The 27,477-nt window shown below is 38.0% G+C and overlaps 2 protein-coding genes across 3 annotated transcripts; one reads left to right on the top strand and one right to left on the bottom strand.

The window, feature by feature from the left end:
- Nucleotides 1–9,746: 9,746 nt before the first annotated feature.
- Nucleotides 9,747–12,899, bottom strand: LOC140865442 (protein SAWADEE HOMEODOMAIN HOMOLOG 1-like). Of its 2 annotated transcripts, none has more exons than XM_073270091.1 (9): nucleotides 12,749–12,899; nucleotides 12,534–12,619; nucleotides 12,408–12,453; nucleotides 12,207–12,318; nucleotides 11,546–11,609; nucleotides 11,238–11,289; nucleotides 10,811–10,954; nucleotides 10,190–10,309; nucleotides 9,747–10,118 (listed from the first exon to the last, which is right to left on the bottom strand). In XM_073270091.1, exons 1-9 carry the CDS (start codon nucleotides 12,800–12,802, stop codon nucleotides 10,059–10,061), a joined length of 738 nt encoding a protein of 245 aa, XP_073126192.1. In that variant the 5' UTR covers nucleotides 12,803–12,899; the 3' UTR covers nucleotides 9,747–10,058. The 2 variants fall into 2 exon arrangements, with proteins under 2 accessions (XP_073126192.1, XP_073126193.1); XM_073270092.1 differs by having other exon boundaries at nucleotides 10,823–10,954.
- A 768-nt stretch (nucleotides 12,900–13,667) lies between these two features.
- LOC140867228 (NADP-dependent malic enzyme-like) lies at nucleotides 13,668–17,460 on the top strand. The gene is made up of 19 exons (XM_073272304.1): nucleotides 13,668–13,939; nucleotides 14,023–14,143; nucleotides 14,246–14,320; nucleotides 14,393–14,544; nucleotides 14,614–14,719; nucleotides 14,798–14,863; nucleotides 14,999–15,094; nucleotides 15,184–15,255; nucleotides 15,336–15,419; nucleotides 15,504–15,602; nucleotides 15,789–15,836; nucleotides 15,918–15,971; nucleotides 16,061–16,159; nucleotides 16,231–16,320; nucleotides 16,404–16,481; nucleotides 16,675–16,749; nucleotides 16,828–16,918; nucleotides 17,003–17,131; nucleotides 17,240–17,460. The coding sequence occupies exons 1-19, from the start codon at nucleotides 13,806–13,808 to the stop codon at nucleotides 17,326–17,328; spliced, it is 1,758 nt and encodes a 585-aa protein (XP_073128405.1). The 5' UTR covers nucleotides 13,668–13,805; the 3' UTR covers nucleotides 17,329–17,460.
- Nucleotides 17,461–27,477: the final 10,017 nt, after the last annotated feature.

Raw genomic sequence — 27,477 nt, 5'->3', positions numbered from 1 at the left:
CAATTAACTTAATCAAACAGATAATCAGAAATAAGCTGCGAAAACCATAATTATAAATACAAACCCAAGAAAAGAAATCTGTAAATACCCAAATATTATACAACCAAATCGAACAGCTGTATCAATCCAAAAACAATAGAATAAAAACCTAGACGAAGCTCCAGCTGGCCAACCACTGTCTAGCCCCTCTTGGATCCACCCGCCTCATCCAATCGCAAACCTGCCCCATGGAATAGGGTGTCCAGAAACATATAGTACGAGAAGTGAGCATAAAATGTTCAGCACGAGAGTATGAGTATACATGAATGCAAGTGAACCGCCTACTGACTAGAGGTCAAGAATCGGATAACAAAGACAGACCGGGCCCTGGTATGTAGCACGCTATGCCGTCGCTTTAGGAGGTGGCTCACATACCGAGTACATGTGGATACGCCGGACCCAAATCGATGGAAGTCCATCCACTAACAGGATAGGTTAAAATCCTACTAACAGGTATCTCAAAAGAGATAGCTCAAGATGCAAATAGATGCAGCATAAAATCATGGCATATAAATCATGCAGTCACATAATACATGCATACTCAGTCAAGATATCTCGAACAGTACTTTCGTACCTCAAAATAATAGGAAAGCTCTACCAGCAATAAGTCCACGCCTATAGTCCGCACTACAATGCCAAATGATACTACTATCATTAAAGTGCTCTATACCTTAACTAAGCTATTGCATACTCCTAAATATTTTTAGGAAGCAAAAGCTATACCTGCGTCCGTCGTCAGCCCTTTGCTGTCGATAGCCTCAAAACTAGGCCACAGCTCCGCTAAGACGCCTGGACCGCGCTGCCACTTCCGGATTCGCAATGGGACGCCTAAGATTCCCTAGATCTGAACTAGAAGGCTAAGGAATCGAGAGAGAAGAGGTGAATGGTGCGCTTTGAAATGAATCTCGGCACCTCTATTTATAGACCACGAACGGAACGTCCGTTCCCCATCGTTACGTACGTTCGTCCGACGAACGTTGCGTCCGTTCACCATCGTTGCTTCCGATGGTGCCAATGTCACATCAAGTACGTAAGCAGTGACACATTTCTGAAGGCACGAACATTGCATCCGTTCCTAGAACGTTGCATCCGTTCTGCCTAACCATCCGGACCATTTCTGATCATTCTGGGTTCAAATCCGGACTCCGCTAATCCATTAAGAGTATCCTTAATCACGTTTACTCTTAAACTAATAGGATTAATGAGTTGATTAGCACTTAATCATTGATTTCGGGTACGGGATACTACATTCTCCCTACTTAAGATATTTCGTCCTCGAAACAGATCTTAAGTACTGGATAAAAAACATGATGCAGAAACATTCTTTTATTCAAAATCAGAGTTTACAGGTTTTACAACTGAATACATCTCAAAACAGAAATCAAAATAACTCAGGATGTTCTGAACGCATCCTGCTCTCCAGTTCCCAAGTAGCTTCCTCGGTGCCTCGACGCTGCCACTGAACTAAAACCAGATGAATGACTTTGCTTCGCAAGACCTTATCCTTATGATCCAGGATACGAATAGGTCTCTCAACATAAGTCAAGTCAGTATACACTTGAACCTCGGACGGCTGTAGAATATGAGACTGATCCGCCACATACCGTCGCAACAGAGATACGTGAAACACGTCGTGAATACTGGACAGATACGGTGGCAAAGCTAGCCGATAAGACAAATCGCCAATGCTCTCCAAAATCTCAAACGGACCGATAAATCTGGGAGACAACTTGCCCTTAAGGCCAAATCTGATAATCCTACGGAAAGGTGAAACTCTCAGAAATACTTTCTCCTCGACATCAAACTGCAAAGGCCTCCGCTTAGTATTAGCATAGCTGGCCTGACGATCCTGTGCAGTCTTAATTCGTTTCTTGATCTGATCAACAACATCTGCTGTCTGCTGGTTTAACTCCAGTCCCTCAGCCTGTCTCTCCCCCACTTCTTCCCAGAAGAGTGGAGTACGACAACGTCTTCCGTACAATGCCTCAAACGGTGCCATCCCAATGCTAATATGATAGTTGTTGTTGCACGCGAACACAATCAATGGCAAATGATCCTGCCAGGCTGAACCAAAGTCCATAACGCACGCTCGAAGCATATCCTCCAAAGTACGAATAGTGCGCTCTGACTGACCATCTGTCTCCGGATGATAGGCAGTACTCAAGCTGAGTGTAGTGCCCATCGCACACTGAACAATCCCCAAGAATCTAGAAGTAAACCTAGGTCTCGATCGCTGACAATGCTCACAGGCACTGCATGAAGTCGAACGATCTCCTGAATGTACAACCGAGCCATACGATCCACATTGTACTCTCGGCTATAGGAAATGAAATGAGCTGACTTGGTGAGTCGGTCCACCACAACCCAGATAGCGTCACAATTCCTCGAGGATACCGGCAAATGGGTCACAAAGTCCATCGTGATAAACACCCATTTCCACTCAGGAATAGGCAGACTGTGAAGCAAACCTCCAGGTCGTCGGTGTTCTGTCTTGACTTGCTGACACACCAAACATCTCGAAACATACTGATACACATTGCGTTTCATTCCCTTCCACCAAAACCGAGTACGTAGATCCTTGTACATCTTGCTGCTTCCCGGATGAATACTCAACTTAGTGCGATGTGCCTGAGACAAGATCTTCTCTCGCAACTCTTCATCCTCCGGAAACACAAGCCTACCAGACAAACACAGAAAACCATCTGACTGATAGTGAAATCCAGACGTACTACCCTCGTTGGCTAGACGAGCCAAACATTGGGTCTTCGAATCAGACATCTGAGCATCCCGAATTCGCGAATACAAAGCTGGCTCAGATAATATCGCAAACATCTGGATACTCTGCATACCTTTCTTATGCTTAAAGGTATACCCTGAAGAACAGCAATCCTCGATCGCACTAGACATCGAACAAGTCTAAAGTGCAGATAGTCACACCTTGCGACTCAAAGCATCAGCAGTGAGATTAGCAACTCCCGGATGGTACTTAATTTCGCAATCATAGTCCTTAAGCAAATCCATCCAACGTCTCTGCCTCATGTTCAGCTCCGCCTGAGTGAACAAATACTTGAGACTCTTGTGGTCGGTGAAAATCTCAAATTTCTCGCCATACAGATAATGACGCCAGATCTTCAAAGCGAACACAATAGCTACAAACTCCAAATCATGGACTGGATAATTGTCCTCATGCAGCTTCAACTGTCTAGAAGCGTATGCGATAACATGTCCGTTTTGAGTCAGGACGCAACCTAACCCCTGAAGAGAAGCATCTGTGTAAACCACATACCCTCCAAAACCAGACGGTAATGCCAACACTGGCGCAGAAGTCAACCGTCATCGAAGCTCGCAAAAATTATCCTCACACTCGGAGGACCACTCAAAATCAACACCCTTGCGGGTAAGCTGCGTCAAAGGTCGGGCTAGCTGAGAGAATTTCAAGATGAAGCGACGATAATATCCTGCTAGACCCAGAAAACTACGGATCTCAGCAACCGTCGTCGGACGTGACCAATTAAGCACAGCCTCAATCTTGCTCGGATCAACAGAAATCCCCTCCCTGGATATGATATGGCCAAGAAAGACCACTCGATCCATCCAGAACTCACACTTGCTCAGTTTGGCGTACAACTGCTCATCCCGAAAAGTCTGTAGTACCAGTCGCAAGTGAGAAACATGCTCCTCCGCATTACGCGAATAGACCAGAATGTCATCAATGAAAACCACGACAAACTTATCCAAATACTCCCTGAAGATGCGGTTCATCAAATCCATAAATATAGCCGGTGCATTAGTCAATCCGAATGGCATCACTAGAAACTCGTAATGCCCATAGCGAGTACGAAATGCAGTCTTGGCTACGTCCTGACCTTGGACTTTCATCTGATGATATCCAGATCTCAAGTCAATCTTGGAGTATACCGAAGTACCCTGCAGCTGATCAAACAAGTCATCAATACGAGGCAAAGGATACTTGTTCTTCACAGTAACTCGGTTCAGCTGCCGATAATCAATGCACAACCACATAGACACATTCTTCTTCTTCACAAAGAGAACATGAGCTCCCCAAGGGGATGCACTAGGACGAATGTACCCCTTGTCCAAAAGATCCTGTAACTGATTTTTCAACTCTCGCATCTCTGACGGAGCCAGACGATACGGTGCTCGAGAAATAGGAGAAGTACCAGGCATCAACTCTATGCCAAACTCGACTTTCCTAACAGGAGGAAAACCCAGAATCTCATCAGGAAATACATCTGGGAATTCATCTACAATCGAAATGCTCTCTAACACAATTTTCTTAGCGGACAAATCAACTGCATAAATAAGGTAGCCTTCCCCGCCAGACTCCAGAGCTTGACAGACTCTCAAAGCTGATATCAAAGGCATCGGGGGTCGCGCTCCCTCTCCATAGAAAAACCAGCTATCACTCCTCTCCGGATGAAAGCGTACTAATCTCTAATAGCAGTCCACTGAAGCTCGATAGGTAGTCAGCATGTCTATCCCCAAAATGCAATCGAAGTCATCCATCGAAAGGACCATGAGATTTGCTAACAGAATGTTCCCTTCGAACTCTAAAGAGCAACCCATCACTAGCGCTTAGCTAAAGCAGACTGACCCGTCGGAGTAAAAACAGATACTACTGCGTTTAGTGCAATGCATGGTAACTTATGCCTCTTAACAAAACGTGCAGAAATGAAGGAATGAGATGCACCAGTGTCAATAAGTACAAGATCAGGTATACCATAAAGCAGAAATGTACCTGCGATGACCTTCTCATTCTCCTCCACTGTCTGATCATGTCTCAGGGAAAACACCTGGCCAGAAGCCCGTGGCCTCAAATGAGAACTCTCAGCAGACTGTCCCTGCGACCTCTGCTGAACGGTGGCCTGAGAACCAGATCCTGGACCAGAACCAGAACCGCCTCCCCCAGATACTGGACAATCCCTCCAGAGATGACCAACCTCTCCACAATGGAAACAAGCTCCAGAAGCTCTACAGCACTTGCTGACGGATGGTTCTTCCCACAGTGGTCGCACTTGTCCTTCTTCCCAAATCGGACAACACCCCTAGAACCAGAGGAAGAAGAAGTAGATCCGGACTTCTTAATACACTGAGCACGGGGAGCCAAAGAACTCGCGGGCCTCGACTGAGAGAAATACATGTTCCGCCGAATGCTATCCTTCGCCTGGTGACAACGGCTCACCAAACCCTCGTAGGATATGTCATCACCGACCGCCACACGGTCATGGATCTCAGGGTTAAGGCCCTAAAGGAACATGTTGTACTTCATCTCAGAACTATCCGCAATCTCGGGGCAATAAGACAACAGATCAAAGAACTTCTGCTGATACTCCTCGATAGACATAGCTCCCTAATGCAAGCTCAGTAACTCACCCGCCTTCATCTGACGGAGTGCAGGAGGAAAATACAGCTTCTGAAAAGCTGTGCGAAACTCGGCCCAGGTGGCCACTCCTCTCGCCGCAACAAAGGGTGTAGAAGTAAACCTCAACCACCTACGGGCTCGCCCATCCAAAAGATAACCCAGTGTCTCCATCTTCTGCTCCTCAGTACAGTGAAAAGTCTGAAAAGTCGTCTCCATGCGGTCTAACCAGTTCTCCGCATCCTCCGAAGACTCGCCTCCAATCAGGGTCTTAGGACCCATCTGCAAAAATCGGCGCACACTGAAACGGTTCTTGTCATGACGACGATGATGGCATTTTCGACGACGCTCCCGGTCGGCATCGCCCCAACGTCCACCAATACTGCCATGAGAACTCTGATCATACCGATCTGCCATCTACAAAAATCTCCTCGCGGTTATCTTATGCAGAATCTAAATCCCAAGAATACTATGCATGCTTTGATACCATAAATGTAGTGACCCTTACCCGAATCACCTACTAAACAGAACTTAGGAATGCAATTAACTTAATCAAACAGATAATCAAAAATAAGCTGCGAAAACCGTAATTATAAATACAAACCCAAGAAAAGGAATCTATAAATACCCAAATATTATACAACCAAATCGAACAGATGTATCAATACAAAAACAACAGAATAAAAACCTAGACGAAGCTCCAGCTGGCCAACCACTGTCTAGCCCCTCTTGGATCCACCCGCCTCGTCCAATCGCAAACCTGCCCCATGGAATAGGGTGTCCAAAAACACAGAGTACGAGACGTGAGCATAAAACGCTCAGCACGAGAGTATGAGTATACATGAATGCAAGTTAACCGCCTACTGACTAGAGGTCAAGAATCGAATAACAAAGACAGACCGGGCCCTGGTATGTAGCACGATATATCGTCGCTTCAGGAGGTAGCTCACATACCGAGTACATGTGGATACGCCGGACCCAAATCGATAGAAGTCCATCCACTAACAGGATAGGGTAAAACTCTACTAACAGACATCTCAAAAAAGATAGCTCAAGATGCAAATGGATGCAGCATAAAATCATGGCATATAAATCATGCAGTCACATAATACATGCATACTCAATCAGGATATCTCGAACAGTACTTTCGTACCTCAAAATACTAGGCAAGCTCTACCAGCAATAAGTTCACGTCTATAGTCTGTACTACATTGCCAAATGATACTACTATCATTAAAGTGCTCTATAAGCCTTAACTAAGCTATTGCATACTCCTAAATATTTTTGAGAAGCAAAAGCTATACATGCGTCCATCGTCAGCCCTTTGCTGTCAATAGCCTCAAAACTAGGCCACAGCTCCGCTAAGACGCCTGGACCGCGCTTCCGCTTCCGAATTCCCAATGGAACGCCTAGAATTCCCTAGATCTGAACTAAAACGCTAAGGAATCGAGAGAGAAGAGGTGAATGGTGTGCTTTGAAATGAATCTCAGCACTTCTATTTATAGATCACGAACGGAACGTCCGTTCCCCATCGTTGCGTCCGTTCGTCCGATGAACGTTGCGTCCGTTCACCATCGTTGCTTCCGATGGTGCCAATGTCACATCAAGTACGTAAGCAGTGACGCATTTCTGAAGGCACGAACGTTGCATCCGTTCCTAGAACGTTGCATCCGTTCTGCCTGACCCTCCGGACCATTTCTGATCATTTTGGGTTCAAATCCGGACTCCGCTAATCCATTAAGAGTATCCTAAATCACGTTTACTCTTAAACTAATAAGATTAATGAGTTGATTAGCACTTAATCATTGATTTCGGGTACGGGGTACTACATCGGCCCACAACTCATTGCAACCCATTATTAGGCATGGTGGGACGGGCCGACCCATTTTTTAGACAGGATGGGTAAACACCAACCCAACCCACCCATTTTAAGTGGCGAGACGGTCCAATGTGTAAGTTGACGGACCAACCCGCAACCCACCACAATCCGCCATTAAGTGGGCCGGTCCACCTTTTAGTCGGGTTGAAAAATTACCAACTCAATCACCTATTTTGTATAGTAGGACAGACCAACCCAACGGACCTAACTCATTTTGACACCTCTAATTCTATTACTGTAAAAATTAAAATATATATCCTGAGCAAGATAGGCTCATTCTTTTATGGGGCGGCCTTAAGGTCAAGCTTATAAAATTATTTTTATAAAATTAATATTTATATTAATATCCACATAATTTTAGTTCATAATATGTAAGAAAAAAAATTGAGAATAAATTTTTATGGCAAAACAACTTGTTGCAATTAGATTAAATCACCACGAACTCTCGTAGTTCACTAATTCTTTTCAACTTTCATCTCATTTTCGGTTGCGGCCCATAGACAATTTAATCTATACACTAAAATTTCTCGCAAACATGATCAATTGCTTAATAGCAAGCATATCGTTAAATTTTTTAACTCATTATACAATTAAACAATATTACTTACACATATTGCAATTTATAAAATTGAGTAATTTTAAAAAAATAAAAATATTTCCCAGTTTCTTCATTTATTTTAGGAAGATCTTGTAATATTAATAATCAACAAAAAAACAAATTAAGTCTTGAATTACAAGATCAATCAGCCAAACAAAAAAACTCCCGCATTCCCAAACAAAAGGGGTAGGGAAAGAAACAGCAAAAGAGGGCGAGTGAATGACCTACTTCATTCGTTGATCTACGAACATGACATAGTGATGTGTTAGCAGTCTACGACAATAAATTAGAAATGACAATAGCTAGAGCTCCACAATAGCTAAGATTCTTTTTCGATTTAGTGACTGTTTGCATTGTTAGTAGAAAATCCGAAATGACAATGTGTATTTGTAAGTGATGCACCCTAGCTGCTACGAGTCCTCCCTCAATAGCAGCTAATTCCGCAAAAACTATCGACTGAAGCCGCTTAATCTTCCTACCAAAAGCGAGGATTGGTTGACCTTCATGGTCACGTATAATGCCACGAATTGCAAAGCTACTTATATTTTCGTTGTAAGCCGCATCAACGTGAAGTCACAGAAGAGATGTATTTTAAAATAATAGTTAAATTGCACATAATTGAAGAAAAAAAATACATTTACGCATAAAAATCACATAAATACACGTAATTTTAACAACGTTACATAATTAAACTAAAAAAACACAACTAAAAAAATACTCGTAATTAAAAATGAAACGTTGTAACCTTTTTTAGAACGTTTCTTAAAAATTCATATTTTTTTTCAATTTTTTATTTTCTAAAAAACATTTGTAATTTTTTAGAATTTATAATGGCCGAATTGATCTAGCCATCGATCTCTAGCTATTGATCATCGTCCAAAGACTTTTGGCTTGCCATTTCCTAGAGGATAAAGAGGCCGTTCGAATTTCATAGATAGTTAAAAAAAATGTTTTTAAATTATAATTTTTGGCTTTTGACAAAAACTCTAATCTTGACTTTAAAAAATATTTTTTTTAAGCATTTAAATGACCATCCAAACATCTTGTAAATTAAAAAAAACACTTTTTTTGAATAAAAAAATAATTTTCTAGTTTGGCTTTTGATACCAAACAAGGCCAAAATGGGTCGAGGAAGTTGAGACCCTTATAAATGGGCTTAAGTGATAAATAAAACATTACTACTTGTATCCTTGTAGGAAAATTGAAATCAGATGTGAGATAGAGATACTCCCGTGCTTCGGAAAGTCGACAATCTCACGCATCGCATTCCCTCCAATTTTGCTATGCTTCATCCACTGGGACTTCAAACAGAGGATTTGACTTGTTTGTTCCATAGATAGATACTTTTATTCAATTATTACTAGCTAACTTTTGAATATATATATATATATATATATATATAAAAGGTGAAGATTGATTCTAAAATGGACAAACAAGAAAACTAGCATCAACAAGCAATCACGTTACTCATTCCACTCTTCCACATTTAATGGCAATGGATTATCGAGCAGGCATCAAACGTAAATTATTAGTGGGATTGTTACACCGCCCCGCCCAAGTTTCAACCCTACGCATACTTCAGCTACACTAAGGAAATCATCGAATTCCAGTTACAGTATTTTCTCTATTCCATTTTTAGTTTTAGTTTTCAAGGCGATGATGGCATCAGTTCAAGTAACATTGGTTCTAACTCATGTACTACAATCCCTACCAGCTAAACATAGCACCAGAGGATGGGACTTGAGCTTACCAAATAATTTCATGCCAAGGAGAACTTAGCATAAGCATAAATGCATTGTGATATTATTACCCAGCATATACATACAGTCATACACAATTACACATGTACATATATAATCGTAGATCAATATCTCAAATGTTATCACAGTGGTTCTAACTATAAAACAAATCGTCAATAGTAAGTATTCCACAAGATATTAGGTATCATAAAAGAATCTCTATGCAGCAGGTTCGACCAATTTGACAAAAGTGCAACACTTCTAAAGAATAAAAACCCATGTAGATATGCAATACCACCAAGCATTATAAGGTGCTAAATATCCATACACATTCACAAAAACCAACAAGGTGCCCACAAGATTTAACGAACCTAAGCATTTTGTTCATAACCCAAATATGATCCACAGCACCACTTCTGAGACCTAATTGTATTGAGTTATTGTGTTTGGCCGGTAGCATAATCTCCTCAGACGCACTTTCTCCTAGCAAAATATAAACTTAAAGCAGATCAGATAGAGCATGATTAGAGTCAATTAGAGTATATGACATTTACCTCGCTATTATCATGATCATATTTGATCAAGAAAAGACATCTGCAACCCCTGATATCATGCAGTCGCCTTTGAATCTCGACGACATGGGCATCATAGTATCTGGCCTGATCTTGTCTCTCCTGATTAGAAGAATGTAATGTAATGTAATGAAAATATGCTATATACATTCGAACCCCCAATCCTTGAAATTACAGCAGATACAGCTGATGCACTAATATGTCACGTTTAACTCAAGAAACCACGCAACATGTCGTGTTATATTCATAAAAAACAATTGCATTCAGTTATATAGCCTTTAGAGGAGGTCGTGGTCTAGTCTCTTCCTCCTCTAGGTTTCATTTGTACTGCTCTTTTTATGTTTATATACACGTAGGAGTCTGTCAAAACCCCCCGCCACACTGGCAATGTTTCTCATTAAAAAAAAAATTGCATTCACTTTCATTTCTTTTCATTGGTTTCTTTGAAGGATCCCAAAATCTACTTGTAGCTTTCTACTAAGTTTCACTGCCATTTAGTTAAACATGCTCATATTTTTATGACATCACATCATAACGTTTACATATTCTATAAGAGTAAAAAAAAATGTTTATTTCCCAGTATAATGTGTGACTCAACGATACCTGGAAGCATACCACAAGATCTCCGGCCTTCACTTTATGGCATTCTGAGTGCTCCAATGGAATAGAACGTAGGCGCACAGCAGTTCTAGTGTTTACCCATTCGTCCTCCTCAGCTCCAAACCCAACATATCTCACACGAACTTCCTGCAGTGAAATTAATCTGTCAAACTAGAATCGTTAATAAACCTTTTTCCGTCCATTTTATGCTATTTAAATCAGTATTAACGTAAGTGCATGTATTAACAGAAAATTCTGTTCACTAGTTTATCGAGTATCTGAACCAAGTTCAGAACTAGCATTCCATTCATGAATATGTGCAAATCAATAGTTAAAACACACTATTGAAAGCTTTGCTTCATAGACCCTTGCAGATAAAATGCATTTACAACATCATAATTATCTGTAGTGGCAAAATTATATTACTCACAATATCGCCAGAACTGAGAAATCGATGGGCGAGAAATGTATTAACATCATACCTGCAACATGGAATTGAATGATAAACTAAGAAGTGATACTCAATTGAGAATGGTGATAGTTGTTTGACTGCAAAACTGTAAGGGTTTCTGTATAATCCTACTCCTGTTGCCAATGTCAGTGAGTTCAAGCAAAAATTTATTGTACAGCCGTATGGAAATAAAAATAGAATGTTGCAGATGCTGATGAAGCTAAATGAGTGAAGACAGAGGAAACAATAGTCCTCTTTTGAACTCTTGATATAGCCTATAGACTTACCAAGCCCCATCTTTTGATGACCTCGCTTCGAATTCCAACCTAGACAGTTCTTGATCCTTCTCACCTGCCATCGTATAAAATTTCGCAGGGATCACATCCTTTGAACAGTAATCCACCCACAAAAAAGCAACCTATTTTAAGTTTCATATGCAATCACAATAAGTCAATAAGGGGGGGCATACAACTCTATCTTCAATTTAAATTATTTTTTTTAGGAGACTAGACCGTCTTTACTAATATCATATAAATCGGTTGATTTTCCAGTTAGTTACTACCATGCTCTATAGTTACTCGCTCCAACCCATTTCTATTGCCACACTCCATTTTGTATCGTGGAAAACCTTCAGAAGCCCAACACTTTGTGTGGTTTCACTTTCAATTTGGGAAACCAATTCCCTTTCCCTAAAATGAAACCGAACATTCTTATCAAAAAAGAAAAAAAAGAAACCGAACATCATCTCGGCATTGTCATTCCAATTATCAAAAACATAATTTGATCCATTTTTATTTTGCCTCTATAATCATGACCTTCAGCATAACTTTTCAAGGTTTCTCAAACATGAAACAGAAGTCAAATGTAAAGCCAAAAAAAATAGAATTTGCAAAGTAGACAAATGATATGACTTGTCTCTAGTTTGCCAATGAATATAGAGAAATGCACCTTGAGGTATGTTTGGAGTTTGATGTGCTTTATGAGGTTGAGGGTCAGCAGGAACGAATGAGGTCTGTTGAGAGCTGCTTTTTTGTTGATGATTCTGAAACCAAATTTGAACCTGAAATCAAATAACAGCACGATGAATGAATGTCCAAGACAGGGGGGTGGGTGTAATAAATAACAAGGTGTAAAGGGATAACATAGAACCTGAGTCCACTTCAAAAGAGGTTTCCCAGCACGACCACTAGAACGGCTGCAAACAACATAATGTGAAGAATTAGAAGTTAAGTTGAATTTATTTTCAGAAGTAAAGCAAGAAGCAAAACTCATTACTTGAACACCCTAGCCAACTTTTTGTAGCACCCGTCGTCCAGAGATTGTTGTTTAGATTCATAAAGAAATTGCTCCATTCTGGCGACCTGATGGATTAACGACAAAAGATAAGCAAGCGTACAACAAACAAAGCAAGCCAAGTCTAGAATTCAGAAAGTAGAAATGAATCAATATGTAAAAAAGAAGTCCCAAGGAAGAGGTCAAAATTGAAATACCTCAGCTTTTGTGAAACCAGAAAAGGGTTGCTTCTTCCTGGGACGAAGATCCATAAGTTGAAGGAAAGCCCTCTGGATTTGATTTCACGGAGAACGAACGAACGAACCAACATATACCCTCTCAATTCACTGGACTAATCTGTTTTTTCAACTTTCCTTCCCAGCAAGCATGTAATAAATATATATATTTTTTTATTTTATAATCGTATATATATATTTTTTATTTTTTTTTACTGGATGGATCGGGTGAAGGGGACATAACATAACACAATTATGATGATTCGGACTGGGCTAACAAGTATTGGGTCCTGTTGGGCTTAAAAATATATCCGGCCCTAACATTATTATTGTTATTGTTAAAACAAATATCCCAAAATTGTCCACGTTTTATTTATTTGCGATAAAGAAATGGGAGGGGAGGGGAGGGGAGGCCACTTCCAGCAAGGCACACTTAAAACTGCGGGTCAAAAGCGGAACAAAGTTATAAAGCAGTGGACCTCACCTGCGCTGCTAATTTGGTTTCATATTTCAAATAATAAAATTGTAATTTTGAATTTGGATGTGAGTGATTAAAAACCAATTAAACGTGTGGGTGATTGGGTTGGAAACAAAAGAGGACAAGTAAAGTAATAATTATATATAATAGAATGAATTTGTTAGTTTGGAACTACACAATACATTATATATATTGAGTATTGAACACTGAGAATTGGTTGGCGAATTGAATTGCATTGATAATGAATATATATAATTGGGGAAATTAATAATGAAGAAATTGATATCATATATCATAGAAGAAAGAAAGAAAGAAATGTTCAACGGCCACTCCAACTACCAATTACGTTTACCGTTAAATCTGCGGCTTTATCTCACTGCTCTATGCTATGCTCTCCAGAGGGGTGGGTGGGGGTACACTACACTTACTTTGATTCAACCAACCACCTCATATCATATCATATCATATCATATCTTGCAATTCTTTCTACTGTGACATCAGATTGATTTTCATATCTTGCAGAGACCAGCATTTGGATTTGGATTTGGATTTGGATTTCGAATGGAGAGCACATTCGAATCAGTAGTTGTTGATTTAGAGAATGATAAAGCAGCTGGCGTGGGAGGAGGTGTTAAGGATGTTTACGGGGCGTCGCAGGATCAGCTTGTCACCCCATGGACTGTTTCCATTGCCAGGTTATTGAATTTACATGTACAACACAACCTAGCTTAGCTACCTCTTCAATTCAATTCAATTCAATTCATTCATATATCTGTAGTGGGACTAGCTTATTGCGCGATCCGCATCACAACAAAGGAATGGCTTTCACTGAAAAGGAAAGAGACTCCCATTACCTCACTGGTCTTTTGCCTCCAACTATCTTTTCTCAACACCTTCAGGTTGGTTATCTATCTATCTATCTATCATATTTATATATATAATATATACTCTTTTGCTTTTCATAAATAACTATATATATATTACTTTTTTCTCATCATCAGGAGAAGCGGTTTATGAATACTCTACGTGACTATAAAGTGCCATTGCAGCGCTATATGGCCATGATGGATCTTCAGGTACAAACACTAGCTTCATTATTAACAACATGCATTGTTTTGGTTTTAATTGTGATTTCATTCATTCCCTAGGAGAGAAATGAAAAGCTGTTTTACAAGCTTCTCATTGATCATGTTGAGCAACTTCTACCCATAGTCTATACTCCCACGGTTGGTGAGGCCTGCCAGAAGTATGGCAGCATTTTCAGGCGTCCGCAGGGCCTCTTTATCAGCTTAAAAGAAAAGTACGTACTCCCTTTCCTCTTAATCAATCTTACCCCCATTATTTCTTTTGCTCATTCTTCATTAACCAGGGGGAAGATTCTTCAAGTTTTGAAAAACTGGCCTCGCAAGTCCATTCAAGTTATCGTCGTAACCGATGGAGAGCGTATTTTAGGACTTGGAGATCTTGGCTGCCAGGTGAAATTAATCTTTGTTTCAAATATATATGCTTCATTTCTTACTAAGCACATACGAAAATGTTCAAAATTGTTGCAGGGTATGGGAATTCCTGTAGGAAAACTAGCTCTCTATACTGCACTTGGAGGAGTCCGTCCCTCCGTCGTAATAACCACAACTCTCACTTTTTTAGCTAAATAAATAATTCAGCACTTGCTTATGCTTATATCTGATTGTCTTTTGCTCGAGCTAATTTATATGCTTAACTTTCTCTGATAATTTCGTGTGCTCCCCTGACAGTGCCTGCCTATTACCATTGATGTGGGCACAAATAACCAGAAATTGCTGGAAGATGAATTCTACATTGGTCTCAGGCAAAATAGAGCCACCGGACAGGTCTAAATAATTCCTAATTTTCTTGTCAAAATTTCGTTTGGAAAATAAGAATACGGAAATGTTTAAGTTATCCTCCAATTTGGTTTCAGGAATACGCCGACCTCTTAGATGAGTTCATGGCTGCACTCAAGCAGAACTATGGGGAGAAGGTCTTGATACAGGTGGGGCATGTTCTTTTGCCACATTTCAATCATTGATATTCGAGTTCTTACTTGCTTCAAATTTCCATGGATTTGGTCAGTTCGAAGATTTTGCAAACCATAATGCCTTTGAGCTACTTGCCAAATACCGAACAACTCATCTCGTATTCAATGATGACATCCAGGTAAAAGTGATCTGCTGATGCTTTTGTTTGGTTTTAAAAGGTTCCCCCTTTGTCAAGAATATCATAATTTTTTTGGCATCCCAGGGTACAGCCTCTGTGGTTCTTGCGGGTCTAGTCGCAGCTCTGAAACTTGTCGGTGGAACTTTAGCTGATCATACTTTCTTATTCCTAGGAGCTGGAGAGGTTAGAATACATTTACTTGCTCTTGAATTCTCATTCCCCTTGTTTGATTACATTAAATTTTTATGTTTATTCTACATCCTATGCTTTTTGTTAATTCTCATACCATATTTGCAAAATAAACTTTGAATGTGGCAATCGGTTTATTGGAGATCATTTGATCTTACTTCTATGTTTGGCTTCTTAAAGGCTGGGACGGGTATAGCTGAACTTATCGCCCTTGAGATATCCAGAAGGGTATGGCTTTTTTGTCAACTCTGTTAAATAGTGCATGATAAATTATGCTTCTTGGTTGAGTTTTCTGACTCATGGGTGCAGACAAATGCTCCAGTCGAAGAGGCGAGGAAGAAAATCTGGCTTGTGGACTCTAGGGTACAAAATGATCATTTTTCAGACATCATCATCCCTTCAGACCAAATAAAATTGTTTACTATCATTGCATATTGTATTTATGGCAACAGGGGTTAGTTGTGAGTTCTCGTCTCGAGTCCCTTCAGCATTTCAAGAAACCATGGGCTCATGATCATGAACCAGTTAAAGAACTTGGGGATGCAGTTAAGGTGGGAAGATCGTGTCTTGAATTGCTGATTATTTTGCTTGATATCTACTAATATAAAACCACTAATTTCAGGTGATAAAGCCAACAGTTCTGATAGGAACCTCGGGTGTTGGAAGAACGTTTACAAAGGAAGTCGTAGAGACCATGGCTTCTTTAAATGAGGTTACGTTGGCTCCTTTGAAATGCATACTTATGTGCTAAGATTAATGGTCTAACGATGTGTAAAAAAAAAAAAAATTTTATAGAAACCTCTGATTCTTGCTCTGTCAAACCCAACTTCACAGTCAGAGTGTACTGCTCAAGAAGCTTATGCGTGGAGTGAGGTAAATGGATCTTTTCCTCCTTCAAATTCTATAAACTAGGTCTCAAGAACATAAAATTTGTGTTTTGAGTGTTCATTGAGTAGACAAACTGTTAGTTAATTGAGGCAAATTCAAGGATAGTACTACCACTAAAGCTCGACTCAACTCCTATGCGCTCATACCAAAAGTTTTCATAGTGCAATATCACTTGCAGGGGCGTGCTATCTTTGCCAGTGGAAGTCCATTTGATCCAGTCGAGTACAATGGGAAAGTATTCGTGCCTGGTCAGGTTAATATCTACAACCTAAAGAAGCATTATTTTTGTTTGCTTCATCCTCTACTCTAATACCAGCACATTTCTTCATAGGCAAATAATGCTTATATATTTCCTGGATTCGGTTTGGGTTTGATCATGTCTGGTACAGTACGTGTACATGATGATCTGCTCTTGGCAGCCTGTAAGTATTCCACAGAGTTTTTAAAATGCATTATATATAATGCTTCGATTTCACTTTAAAAAAAAATAAAAAAAATCGCTGCAGCGGAAGCTTTGGCAGCTCAAGTGACAGAAGAGAACTATGCCAAGGGACTGATATATCCACCATTCACTAACATTAGAAAGATTTCTGCCCACATTGCAGCTGAAGTTGCTGCTAAGGCATACGAACTTGGTAAGTTCTTGTCGATGAATTCTTTGCTCAGTAAAGAAGTTAGTATGTTATGTTATTTTAAAATAAAAATTTGTGGGGGGGTTGGAATTATTTCTTCTGGCGATGCAGGTTTGGCTTCCAGGCTGCCACGCCCCAAGGATCTTGTCAAGTACGCGGAGAGTTGTATGTATAATCCGGTGTATAGTAGCTATCGCTAATCGAACCAACTATCAGTATTTTTGCATTGTCTTTCAATGTTCTCTTTTAATGGATTTGAGGTTGTAGTAGTGGCTTCGAGTTTTTTGCCACACAATTTCTTAGGTGATGTTACTTTGTACGTGTATCTAATAATATTGTTTTGTACTTCTTCCTTCGAGTGAATTTCGAATTTCTTGCTTTCCACGAGATGCTAAAGATTACTACAAATCATAAAGACATCAATCAAGTCAAGCATCCAAAAACCATCCAAAAACCATCAAGATGGAGCAACAATATTCAAGATTTGTATCATTAATTCACTCGATCAATCTATGTATAACTTATCTCAATCAATTTCGTCTTATTTTCGTCATATTATTTATTTATTTATTAATTAATAATTTTACATCAATTAAATTAAATAAATTATAATCTATCAATCAAATCAAATAATGTATTAACATTTTTTTCTTATTTATTTTTAATTTACATTATATTACTTATCTGTGGATTACTTATCATATCACTCAAACCAAACGGTGGTGTATTTTTATATAAAGGTGTTTATCCTACAATTAACGTCATTTCTCAGTCAAATTTCTGCACCTGCCTGAGCCAAAAAAGAAAAAAGAGGAGAAATTTCACAAAATACTACCCGCAGTTGGCACACCCATCAATTTTATTTTATTTTTTTTATCAAATATTTCTTCTTCTTGTTTTTTTGCCAGAGATTTACAACAAACAATCTACATAAAAAACCAGTGAACTTGCCAGAGTTTAATGACGTCCTCAAAAGACAATAACATCATTCAATTCGTATCATCCAAAACCCGCGAGCTTCTTATTCCCCAAAATGACCGAGGTCTCATTTTCTTCCTCGTGGCTGAAAAGTGCCAACCCATGTGAGTTCCACATGAGGTGCCATTCAGCAATCGAACATGCATACCTGCACCAATATGAGCCCAAAATATCAAACTCACTTCATTTGACACAAACAAGAAACCAAGATTGAGAATGTGTAAAGTATGTTCTTGTGCCTGTCGTCATATGGTACCGAGGGATATAGTAACTCACTAGAAAACAGATACTTCTATCCAAGATTTTTTTTTCTAGTCGACTCTTATTCACTGGCTAAATCTTAAATACATGGCCCTTTAAATTTTAGTAAAATCAAGTTTTGTGTCACAAATATGATATAAAGGTGTTTATTTTTAATTTACATTATATTACTTATCTGTGGATTACTTATCATATCACTCAAACCAAACGGTGGTGTATTTTTATATAAAGGTGTTTATCCTACAATTAACGTCATTTCTCAGTCAAATTTCTGCACCTGCCTGAGCCAAAAAAGAAAAAAGAGGAGAAATTTCACAAAATACTACCCGCAGTTGGCACACCCATCAATTTTATTTTATTTTTTTTATCAAATATTTCTTCTTCTTGTTTTTTTGCCAGAGATTTACAACAAACAATCTACATAAAAAACCAGTGAACTTGCCAGAGTTTAATGACGTCCTCAAAAGACAATAACATCATTCAATTCGTATCATCCAAAACCCGCGAGCTTCTTATTCCCCAAAATGACCGAGGTCTCATTTTCTTCCTCGTGGCTGAAAAGTGCCAACCCATGTGAGTTCCACATGAGGTGCCATTCAGCAATCGAACATGCATACCTGCACCAATATGAGCCCAAAATATCAAACTCACTTCATTTGACACAAACAAGAAACCAAGATTGAGAATGTGTAAAGTATGTTCTTGTGCCTGTCGTCATATGGTACCGAGGGATATAGTAACTCACTAGAAAACAGATACTTCTATCCAAGATTTTTTTTTCTAGTCGACTCTTATTCACTGGCTAAATCTTAAATACATGGCCCTTTAAATTTTAGTAAAATCAAGTTTTGTGTCACAAATATGATATAAAGGTGTTTATTTTTAATTTACATTATATTACTTATCTGTGGATTACTTATCATATCACTCAAACCAAACGGTGGTGTATTTTTATATAAAGGTGTTTATCCTACAATTAACGTCATTTCTCAGTCAAATTTCTGCACCTGCCTGAGCCAAAAAAGAAAAAAGAGGAGAAATTTCACAAAATACTACCCGCAGTTGGCACACCCATCAATTTTATTTTATTTTTTTATCAAATATTTCTTCTTCTTGTTTTTTTGCCAGAGATTTACAACAAACAATCTACATAAAAAACCAGTGAACTTGCCAGAGTTTAATGACGTCCTCAAAAGACAATAACATCATTCAATTCGTATCATCCAAAACCCGCGAGCTTCTTATTCCCCAAAATGACCGAGGTCTCATTTTCTTCCTCGTGGCTGAAAAGTGCCAACCCATGTGAGTTCCACATGAGGTGCCATTCAGCAATCGAACATGCATACCTGCACCAATATGAGCCCAAAATATCAAACTCACTTCATTTGACACAAACAAGAAACCAAGATTGAGAATGTGTAAAGTATGTTCTTGTGCCTGTCGTCATATGGTACCGAGGGATATAGTAACTCACTAGAAAACAGATACTTCTATCCAAGATTTTTTTTTCTAGTCGACTCTTATTCACTGGCTAAATCTTAAATACATGGCCCTTTAAATTTTAGTAAAATCAAGTTTTGTGTCACAAATATGATATAAAGGTGTTTATTTTTAATTTACATTATATTACTTATCTGTGGATTACTTATCATATCACTCAAACCAAACGGTGGTGTATTTTTATATAAAGGTGTTTATCCTACAATTAACGTCATTTCTCAGTCAAATTTCTGCACCTGCATGAGCCAAAAAAGAAAAAAGAGGAGAAATTTCACAAAATACTACCCGCAGTTGGCACACCCATCAATTTTATTTTATTTTTTTTATCAAATATTTCTTCTTGTTGTTTTTTTGCCAGAGATTTACAACAAACAATCTACATAAAAAACCAGTGAACTTGCCAGAGTTTAATGACGTCCTCAAAAGACAATAACATCATTCAATTCGTATCATCCAAAACCCGCGAGCTTCTTATTCCCCAAAATGACCGAGGTCTCATTTTCTTCCTCGTGGCTGAAAAGTGCCAACCCATGTGAGTTCCACATGAGGTGCCATTCAGCAATCGAACATGCATACCTGCACCAATATGAGCCCAAAATATCAAACTCACTTCATTTGACACAAACAAGAAACCAAGATTGAGAATGTGTAAAGTATGTTCTTGTGCCTGTCGTCATATGGTACCGAGGGATATAGTAACTCACTAGAAAACAGATACTTCTATCCAAGATTTTTTTTTTCTAGTCGACTCTTATTCACTGGCTAAATCTTAAATACATGGCCCTTTAAATTTTAGTAAAATCAAGTTTTGTGTCACAAATATGATATAAAGGTGTTTATTTTTAATTTACATTATATTACTTATCTGTGGATTACTTATCATATCACTCAAACCAAACGGTGGTGTATTTTTATATAAAGGTGTTTATCCTACAATTAACGTCATTTCTCAGTCAAATTTCTGCACCTGCCTGAGCCAAAAAAGAAAAAAGAGGAGAAATTTCACAAAATACTACCCGCAGTTGGCACACCCATCAATTTTATTTTATTTTTTTTATCAAATATTTCTTCTTCTTGTTTTTTTGCCAGAGATTTACAACAAACAATCTACATAAAAAACCAGTGAACTTGCCAGAGTTTAATGACGTCCTCAAAAGACAATAACATCATTCAATTCGTATCATCCAAAACCCGCGAGCTTCTTATTCCCCAAAATGACCGAGGTCTCATTTTCTTCCTCGTGGCTGAAAAGTGCCAACCCATGTGAGTTCCACATGAGGTGCCATTCAGCAATCGAACATGCATACCTGCACCAATATGAGCCCAAAATATCAAACTCACTTCATTTGACACAAACAAGAAACCAAGATTGAGAATGTGTAAAGTATGTTCTTGTGCCTGTCGTCATATGGTACCGAGGGATATAGTAACTCACTAGAAAACAGATACTTCTATCCAAGATTTTTTTTTCTAGTCGACTCTTATTCACTGGCTAAATCTTAAATACATGGCCCTTTAAATTTTAGTAAAATCAAGTTTTGTGTCACAAATATGATATAAAGGTGTTTATTTTTAATTTACATTATATTACTTATCTGTGGATTACTTATCATATCACTCAAATCAAACGGTGGTGTATTTTTATATAAAGGTGTTTATCCTACAATTAACGTCATTTCTCAGTCAAATTTCTGCACCTGCCTGAGCCAAAAAAGAAAAAAGAGGAGAAATTTCACAAAATACTACCCGCAGTTGGCACACCCATCAATTTTATTTTATTTTTTTTATCAAATATTTCTTCTTCTTGTTTTTTTGCCAGAGATTTACAACAAACAATCTACATAAAAAACCAGTGAACTTGCCAGAGTTTAATGACGTCCTCAAAAGACAATAACATCATTCAATTCGTATCATTCAAAACCCGCGAGCTTCTTATTCCCCAAAATGACCGAGGTCTCATTTTCTTCCTCGTGGCTGAAAAGTGCCAACCCATGTGAGTTCCACATGAGGTGCCATTCAGCAATCGAACATGCATACCTGCACCAATATGAGCCCAAAATATCAAACTCACTTCATTTGACACAAACAAGAAACCAAGATTGAGAATGTGTAAAGTATGTTCTTGTGCCTGTCGTCATATGGTACCGAGGGATATAGTAACTCACTAGAAAACAGATACTTCTATCCAAGATTTTTTTTTCTAGTCGACTCTTATTCACTGGCTAAATCTTAAATACATGGCCCTTTAAATTTTAGTAAAATCAAGTTTTGTGTCACAAATATGATATAAAGGTGTTTATTTTTAATTTACATTATATTACTTATCTGTGGATTACTTATCATATCACTCAAACCAAACGGTGGTGTATTTTTATATAAAGGTGTTTATCCTACAATTAACGTCATTTCTCAGTCAAATTTCTGCACCTGCCTGAGCCAAAAAAGAAAAAAGAGGAGAAATTTCACAAAATACTACCCGCAGTTGGCACACCCATCAATTTTATTTTATTTTTTTTATCAAATATTTCTTCTTCTTGTTTTTTTTGCCAGAGATTTACAACAAACAATCTACATAAAAAACCAGTGAACTTGCCAGAGTTTAATGACGTCCTCAAAAGACAATAACATCATTCAATTCGTATCATCCAAAACCCGCGAGCTTCTTATTCCCCAAAATGACCGAGGTCTCATTTTCTTCCTCGTGGCTGAAAAGTGCCAACCCATGTGAGTTCCACATGAGGTGCCATTCAGCAATCGAACATGCATACCTGCACCAATATGAGCCCAAAATATCAAACTCACTTCATTTGACACAAACAAGAAACCAAGATTGAGAATGTGTAAAGTATGTTCTTGTGCCTGTCGTCATATGGTACCGAGGGATATAGTAACTCACTAGAAAACAGATACTTCTATCCAAGATTTTTTTTTCTAGTCGACTCTTATTCACTGGCTAAATCTTAAATACATGGCCCTTTAAATTTTAGTAAAATCAAGTTTTGTGTCACAAATATGATATAAAGGTGTTTATTTTTAATTTACATTATATTACTTATCTGTGGATTACTTATCATATCACTCAAACCAAACGGTGGTGTATTTTTATATAAAGGTGTTTATCCTACAATTAACGTCATTTCTCAGTCAAATTTCTGCACCTGCCTGAGCCAAAAAAGAAAAAAGAGGAGAAATTTCACAAAATACTACCCGCAGTTGGCACACCCATCAATTTTATTTTATTTTTTTTATCAAATATTTCTTCTTCTTGTTTTTTTGCCAGAGATTTACAACAAACAATCTACATAAAAAACCAGTGAACTTGCCAGAGTTTAATGACGTCCTCAAAAGACAATAACATCATTCAATTCGTATCATCCAAAACCCGCGAGCTTCTTATTCCCCAAAATGACCGAGGTCTCATTTTCTTCCTCGTGGCTGAAAAGTGCCAACCCATGTGAGTTCCACATGAGGTGCCATTCAGCAATCGAACATGCATACCTGCACCAATATGAGCCCAAAATATCAAACTCACTTCATTTGACACAAACAAGAAACCAAGATTGAGAATGTGTAAAGTAAGTTCTTGTGCCTGTCGTCATATGGTACCGAGGGATATAGTAACTCACTAGAAAACAGATACTTCTATCCAAGATTTTTTTTTCTAGTCGACTCTTATTCACTGGCTAAATCTTAAATACATGGCCCTTTAAATTTTAGTAAAATCAAGTTTTGTGTCACAAATATGATATAAAGGTGTTTATTTTTAATTTACATTATATTACTTATCTGTGGATTACTTATCATATCACTCAAACCAAACGGTGGTGTATTTTTATATAAAGGTGTTTATCCTACAATTAACGTCATTTCTCAGTCAAATTTCTGCACCTGCCTGAGCCAAAAAAGAAAAAAGAGGAGAAATTTCACAAAATACTACCCGCAGTTGGCACACCCATCAATTTTATTTTATTTTTTTTATCAAATATTTCTTCTTCTTGTTTTTTTGCCAGAGATTTACAACAAACAATCTACATAAAAAACCAGTGAACTTGCCAGAGTTTAATGACGTCCTCAAAAGACAATAACATCATTCAATTCGTATCATCCAAAACCCGCGAGCTTCTTATTCCCCAAAATGACCGAGGTCTCATTTTCTTCCTCGTGGCTGAAAAGTGCCAACCCATGTGAGTTCCACATGAGGTGCCATTCAGCAATCGAACATGCATACCTGCACCAATATGAGCCCAAAATATCAAACTCACTTCATTTGACACAAACAAGAAACCAAGATTGAGAATGTGTAAAGTATGTTCTTGTGCCTGTCGTCATATGGTACCGAGGGATATAGTAACTCACTAGAAAACAGATACTTCTATCCAAGATTTTTTTTTCTAGTCGACTCTTATTCACTGGCTAAATCTTAAATACATGGCCCTTTAAATTTTAGTAAAATCAAGTTTTGTGTCACAAATATGATATAAATGTGTTTATTTTTAATTTACATTATATTACTTATCTGTGGATTACTTATCATATCACTCAAATCAAACGGTGGTGTATTTTTATATAAAGGTGTTTATCCTACAATTAACGTCATTTCTCAGTCAAATTTCTGCACCTGCCTGAGCCAAAAAAGAAAAAAGAGGAGAAATTTCACAAAATACTACCCGCAGTTGGCACACCCATCAATTTTATTTTATTTTTTTTATCAAATATTTCTTCTTCTTGTTTTTTTGCCAGAGATTTACAACAAACAATCTACATAAAAAACCAGTGAACTTGCCAGAGTTTAATGACGTCCTCAAAAGACAATAACATCATTCAATTTGTATCATTCAAAACCCGCGAGCTTCTTATTCCCCAAAATGACCGAGGTCTCATTTTCTTCCTCGTGGCTGAAAAGTGCCAACCCATGTGAGTTCCACATGAGGTGCCATTCAGCAATCGAACATGCATACCTGCACCACTATGAGCCCAAAATATCAAACTCACTTCATTTGACACAAACAAGAAACCAAGATTGAGAATGTGTAAAGTATGTTCTTGTGCCTGTCGTCATATGGTACCGAGGGATATAGTAACTCACTAGAAAACAGATACTTCTATCCAAGATTTTTTTTTCTAGTCGACTCTTATTCACTGGCTAAATCTTAAATACATGGCCCTTTAAATTTTAGTAAAATCAAGTTTTGTGTCATAAATATGATATAAAGGTGTTTATTTTTAATTTACATTATATTACTTATCTGTGGATTACTTATCATATCACTCAAACCAAACGGTGGTGTATTTTTATATAAAGGTGTTTATCCTACAATTAACGTCATTTCTCAGTCAAATTTCTGCACCTTCCTGAGCCAAAAAAGAAAAAAGAGGAGAAATTTCACAAAATACTACCCGCAGTTGGCACACCCATCAATTTTATTTTATTTTTTTTTATCAAATATTTCTTCTTCTTGTTTTTTTGCCAGAGATTTACAACAAACAATCTACATAAAAAACCAGTGAACTTGCCAGAGTTTAATGACGTCCTCAAAAGACAATAACATCATTCAATTCGTATCATCCAAAACCCGCGAGCTTCTTATTCCCCAAAATGACCGAGGTCTCATTTTCTTCCTCGTGGCTGAAAAGTGCCAACCCATGTGAGTTCCACATGAGGTGCCATTCAGCAATCGAACATGCATACCTGCACCAATATGAGCCCAAAATATCAAACTCACTTCATTTGACACAAACAAGAAACCAAGATTGAGAATGTGTAAAGTATGTTCTTGTGCCTGTCGTCATATGGTACCGAGGGATATAGTAACTCACTAGAAAACAGATACTTCTATCCAAGATTTTTTTTTCTAGTCGACTCTTATTCACTGGCTAAATCTTAAATACATGGCCCTTTAAATTTTAGTAAAATCAAGTTTTGTGTCACAAATATGATATAAAGGTGTTTATTTTTAATTTACATTATATTACTTATCTGTGGATTACTTATCATATCACTCAAATCAAACGGTGGTGTATTTTTATATAAAGGTGTTTATCCTACAATTAACGTCATTTCTCAGTCAAATTTCTGCACCTGCCTGAGCCAAAAAAGAAAAAAGAGGAGAAATTTCACAAAATACTACCCGCAGTTGGCACACCCATCAATTTTATTTTATTTTTTTTATCAAATATTTCTTCTTCTTGTTTTTTTGCCAGAGATTTACAACAAACAATCTACATAAAAAACCAGTGAACTTGCCAGAGTTTAATGACGTCCTCAAAAGACAATAACATCATTCAATTCGTATCATCCAAAACCCGCGAGCTTCTTATTCCCCAAAATGACCGAGGTCTCATTTTCTTCCTCGTGGCTGAAAAGTGCCAACCCATGTGAGTTCCACATGAGGTGCCATTCAGCAATCGAACATGCATACCTGCACCAATATGAGCCCAAAATATCAAACTCACTTCATTTGACACAAACAAGAAACCAAGATTGAGAATGTGTAAAGTATGTTCTTGTGCCTGTCGTCATATGGTACCGAGGGATATAGTAACTCACTAGAAAACAGATACTTCTATCCAAGATTTTTTTTTCTAGTCGACTCTTATTCACTGGCTAAATCTTAAATACATGGCCCTTTAAATTTTAGTAAAATCAAGTTTTGTGTCACAAATATGATATAAAGAGAGAAACAGGTCGTAGAAATGTAGTTTGTTATGTACTGATTCCCAACCCATCAAGGATCAGGCAGTAGAGCCGACATTGAGCAATAGAATATAATTGCAGTAAATGAAAGACTAAAACTATATCTTATCGTGGTACTTCATTACAAAATATATTGGCTTAGATGGCAATGAAATACCATGCCTGTACAAGCAAATTTAGATGGATCTTTAATTAGGAGACAATGGAAGTTGTCCAAAGAAGAGAATATACCCGGGAAACCAGCTGAATTCTTTAATGGAGGCCCTGCAACTCCAACTCCATGTGTTTTGAAGAAAGTCATACCTCATGCACAGAACCATGTGGATTAGCATAGGCACCAAGCGGACCATCGCTAGACATGGTTAATACATCACTTCGCCTTCCAATCAACGTCTATGAAAGAAACAACGTAAGCAAAATGAAATCATCGATGCAACAGACACACAAATGCACACAAAGGCTATAACATATATTCATCCACGTTAGCACATTCATATTTAAATGTAAAACAAATGCACATAGTTATACAGATTGTAATATAATGGTTAATGAATAATTCGTTGACCTGTTAAAAAAATATTGAGCAACAAATAATTTTGGAAGGAAGGTACCTATTTCATGGAAAAAAAAAATAACTATGAGACAATATCCAGAAAGAACATACAAGCATCCAATGAATGAAAAAAATGGGAGCACGAGGCATATATGAAAAATCTGCAATCTTCATGGATTTTATGTGAAGGTGGCACAGAAATGACATAACCTGGCAAGATTTGCACTGAATTTTATCGAAACTTTCAACTCAATTTCCCTTCGCAATCTATAAGAAGTACCATCAATTTCCAAAAGCTCTTGCCTCTTAGATTCAGATATTGGAATTTTACTAGCAATGTGGAATGAAAGAAGATCCGGTTCA

The sequence above is a fragment of the Henckelia pumila genome, chromosome 4, assembly GCF_033568475.1.
Source record: "Henckelia pumila isolate YLH828 chromosome 4, ASM3356847v2, whole genome shotgun sequence".
NCBI lineage: Eukaryota > Viridiplantae > Streptophyta > Magnoliopsida > Lamiales > Gesneriaceae > Henckelia > Henckelia pumila.
Note: the sequence above shows the minus strand (reverse complement) of the source record. Positions and strands in the feature narration are given on the sequence as shown.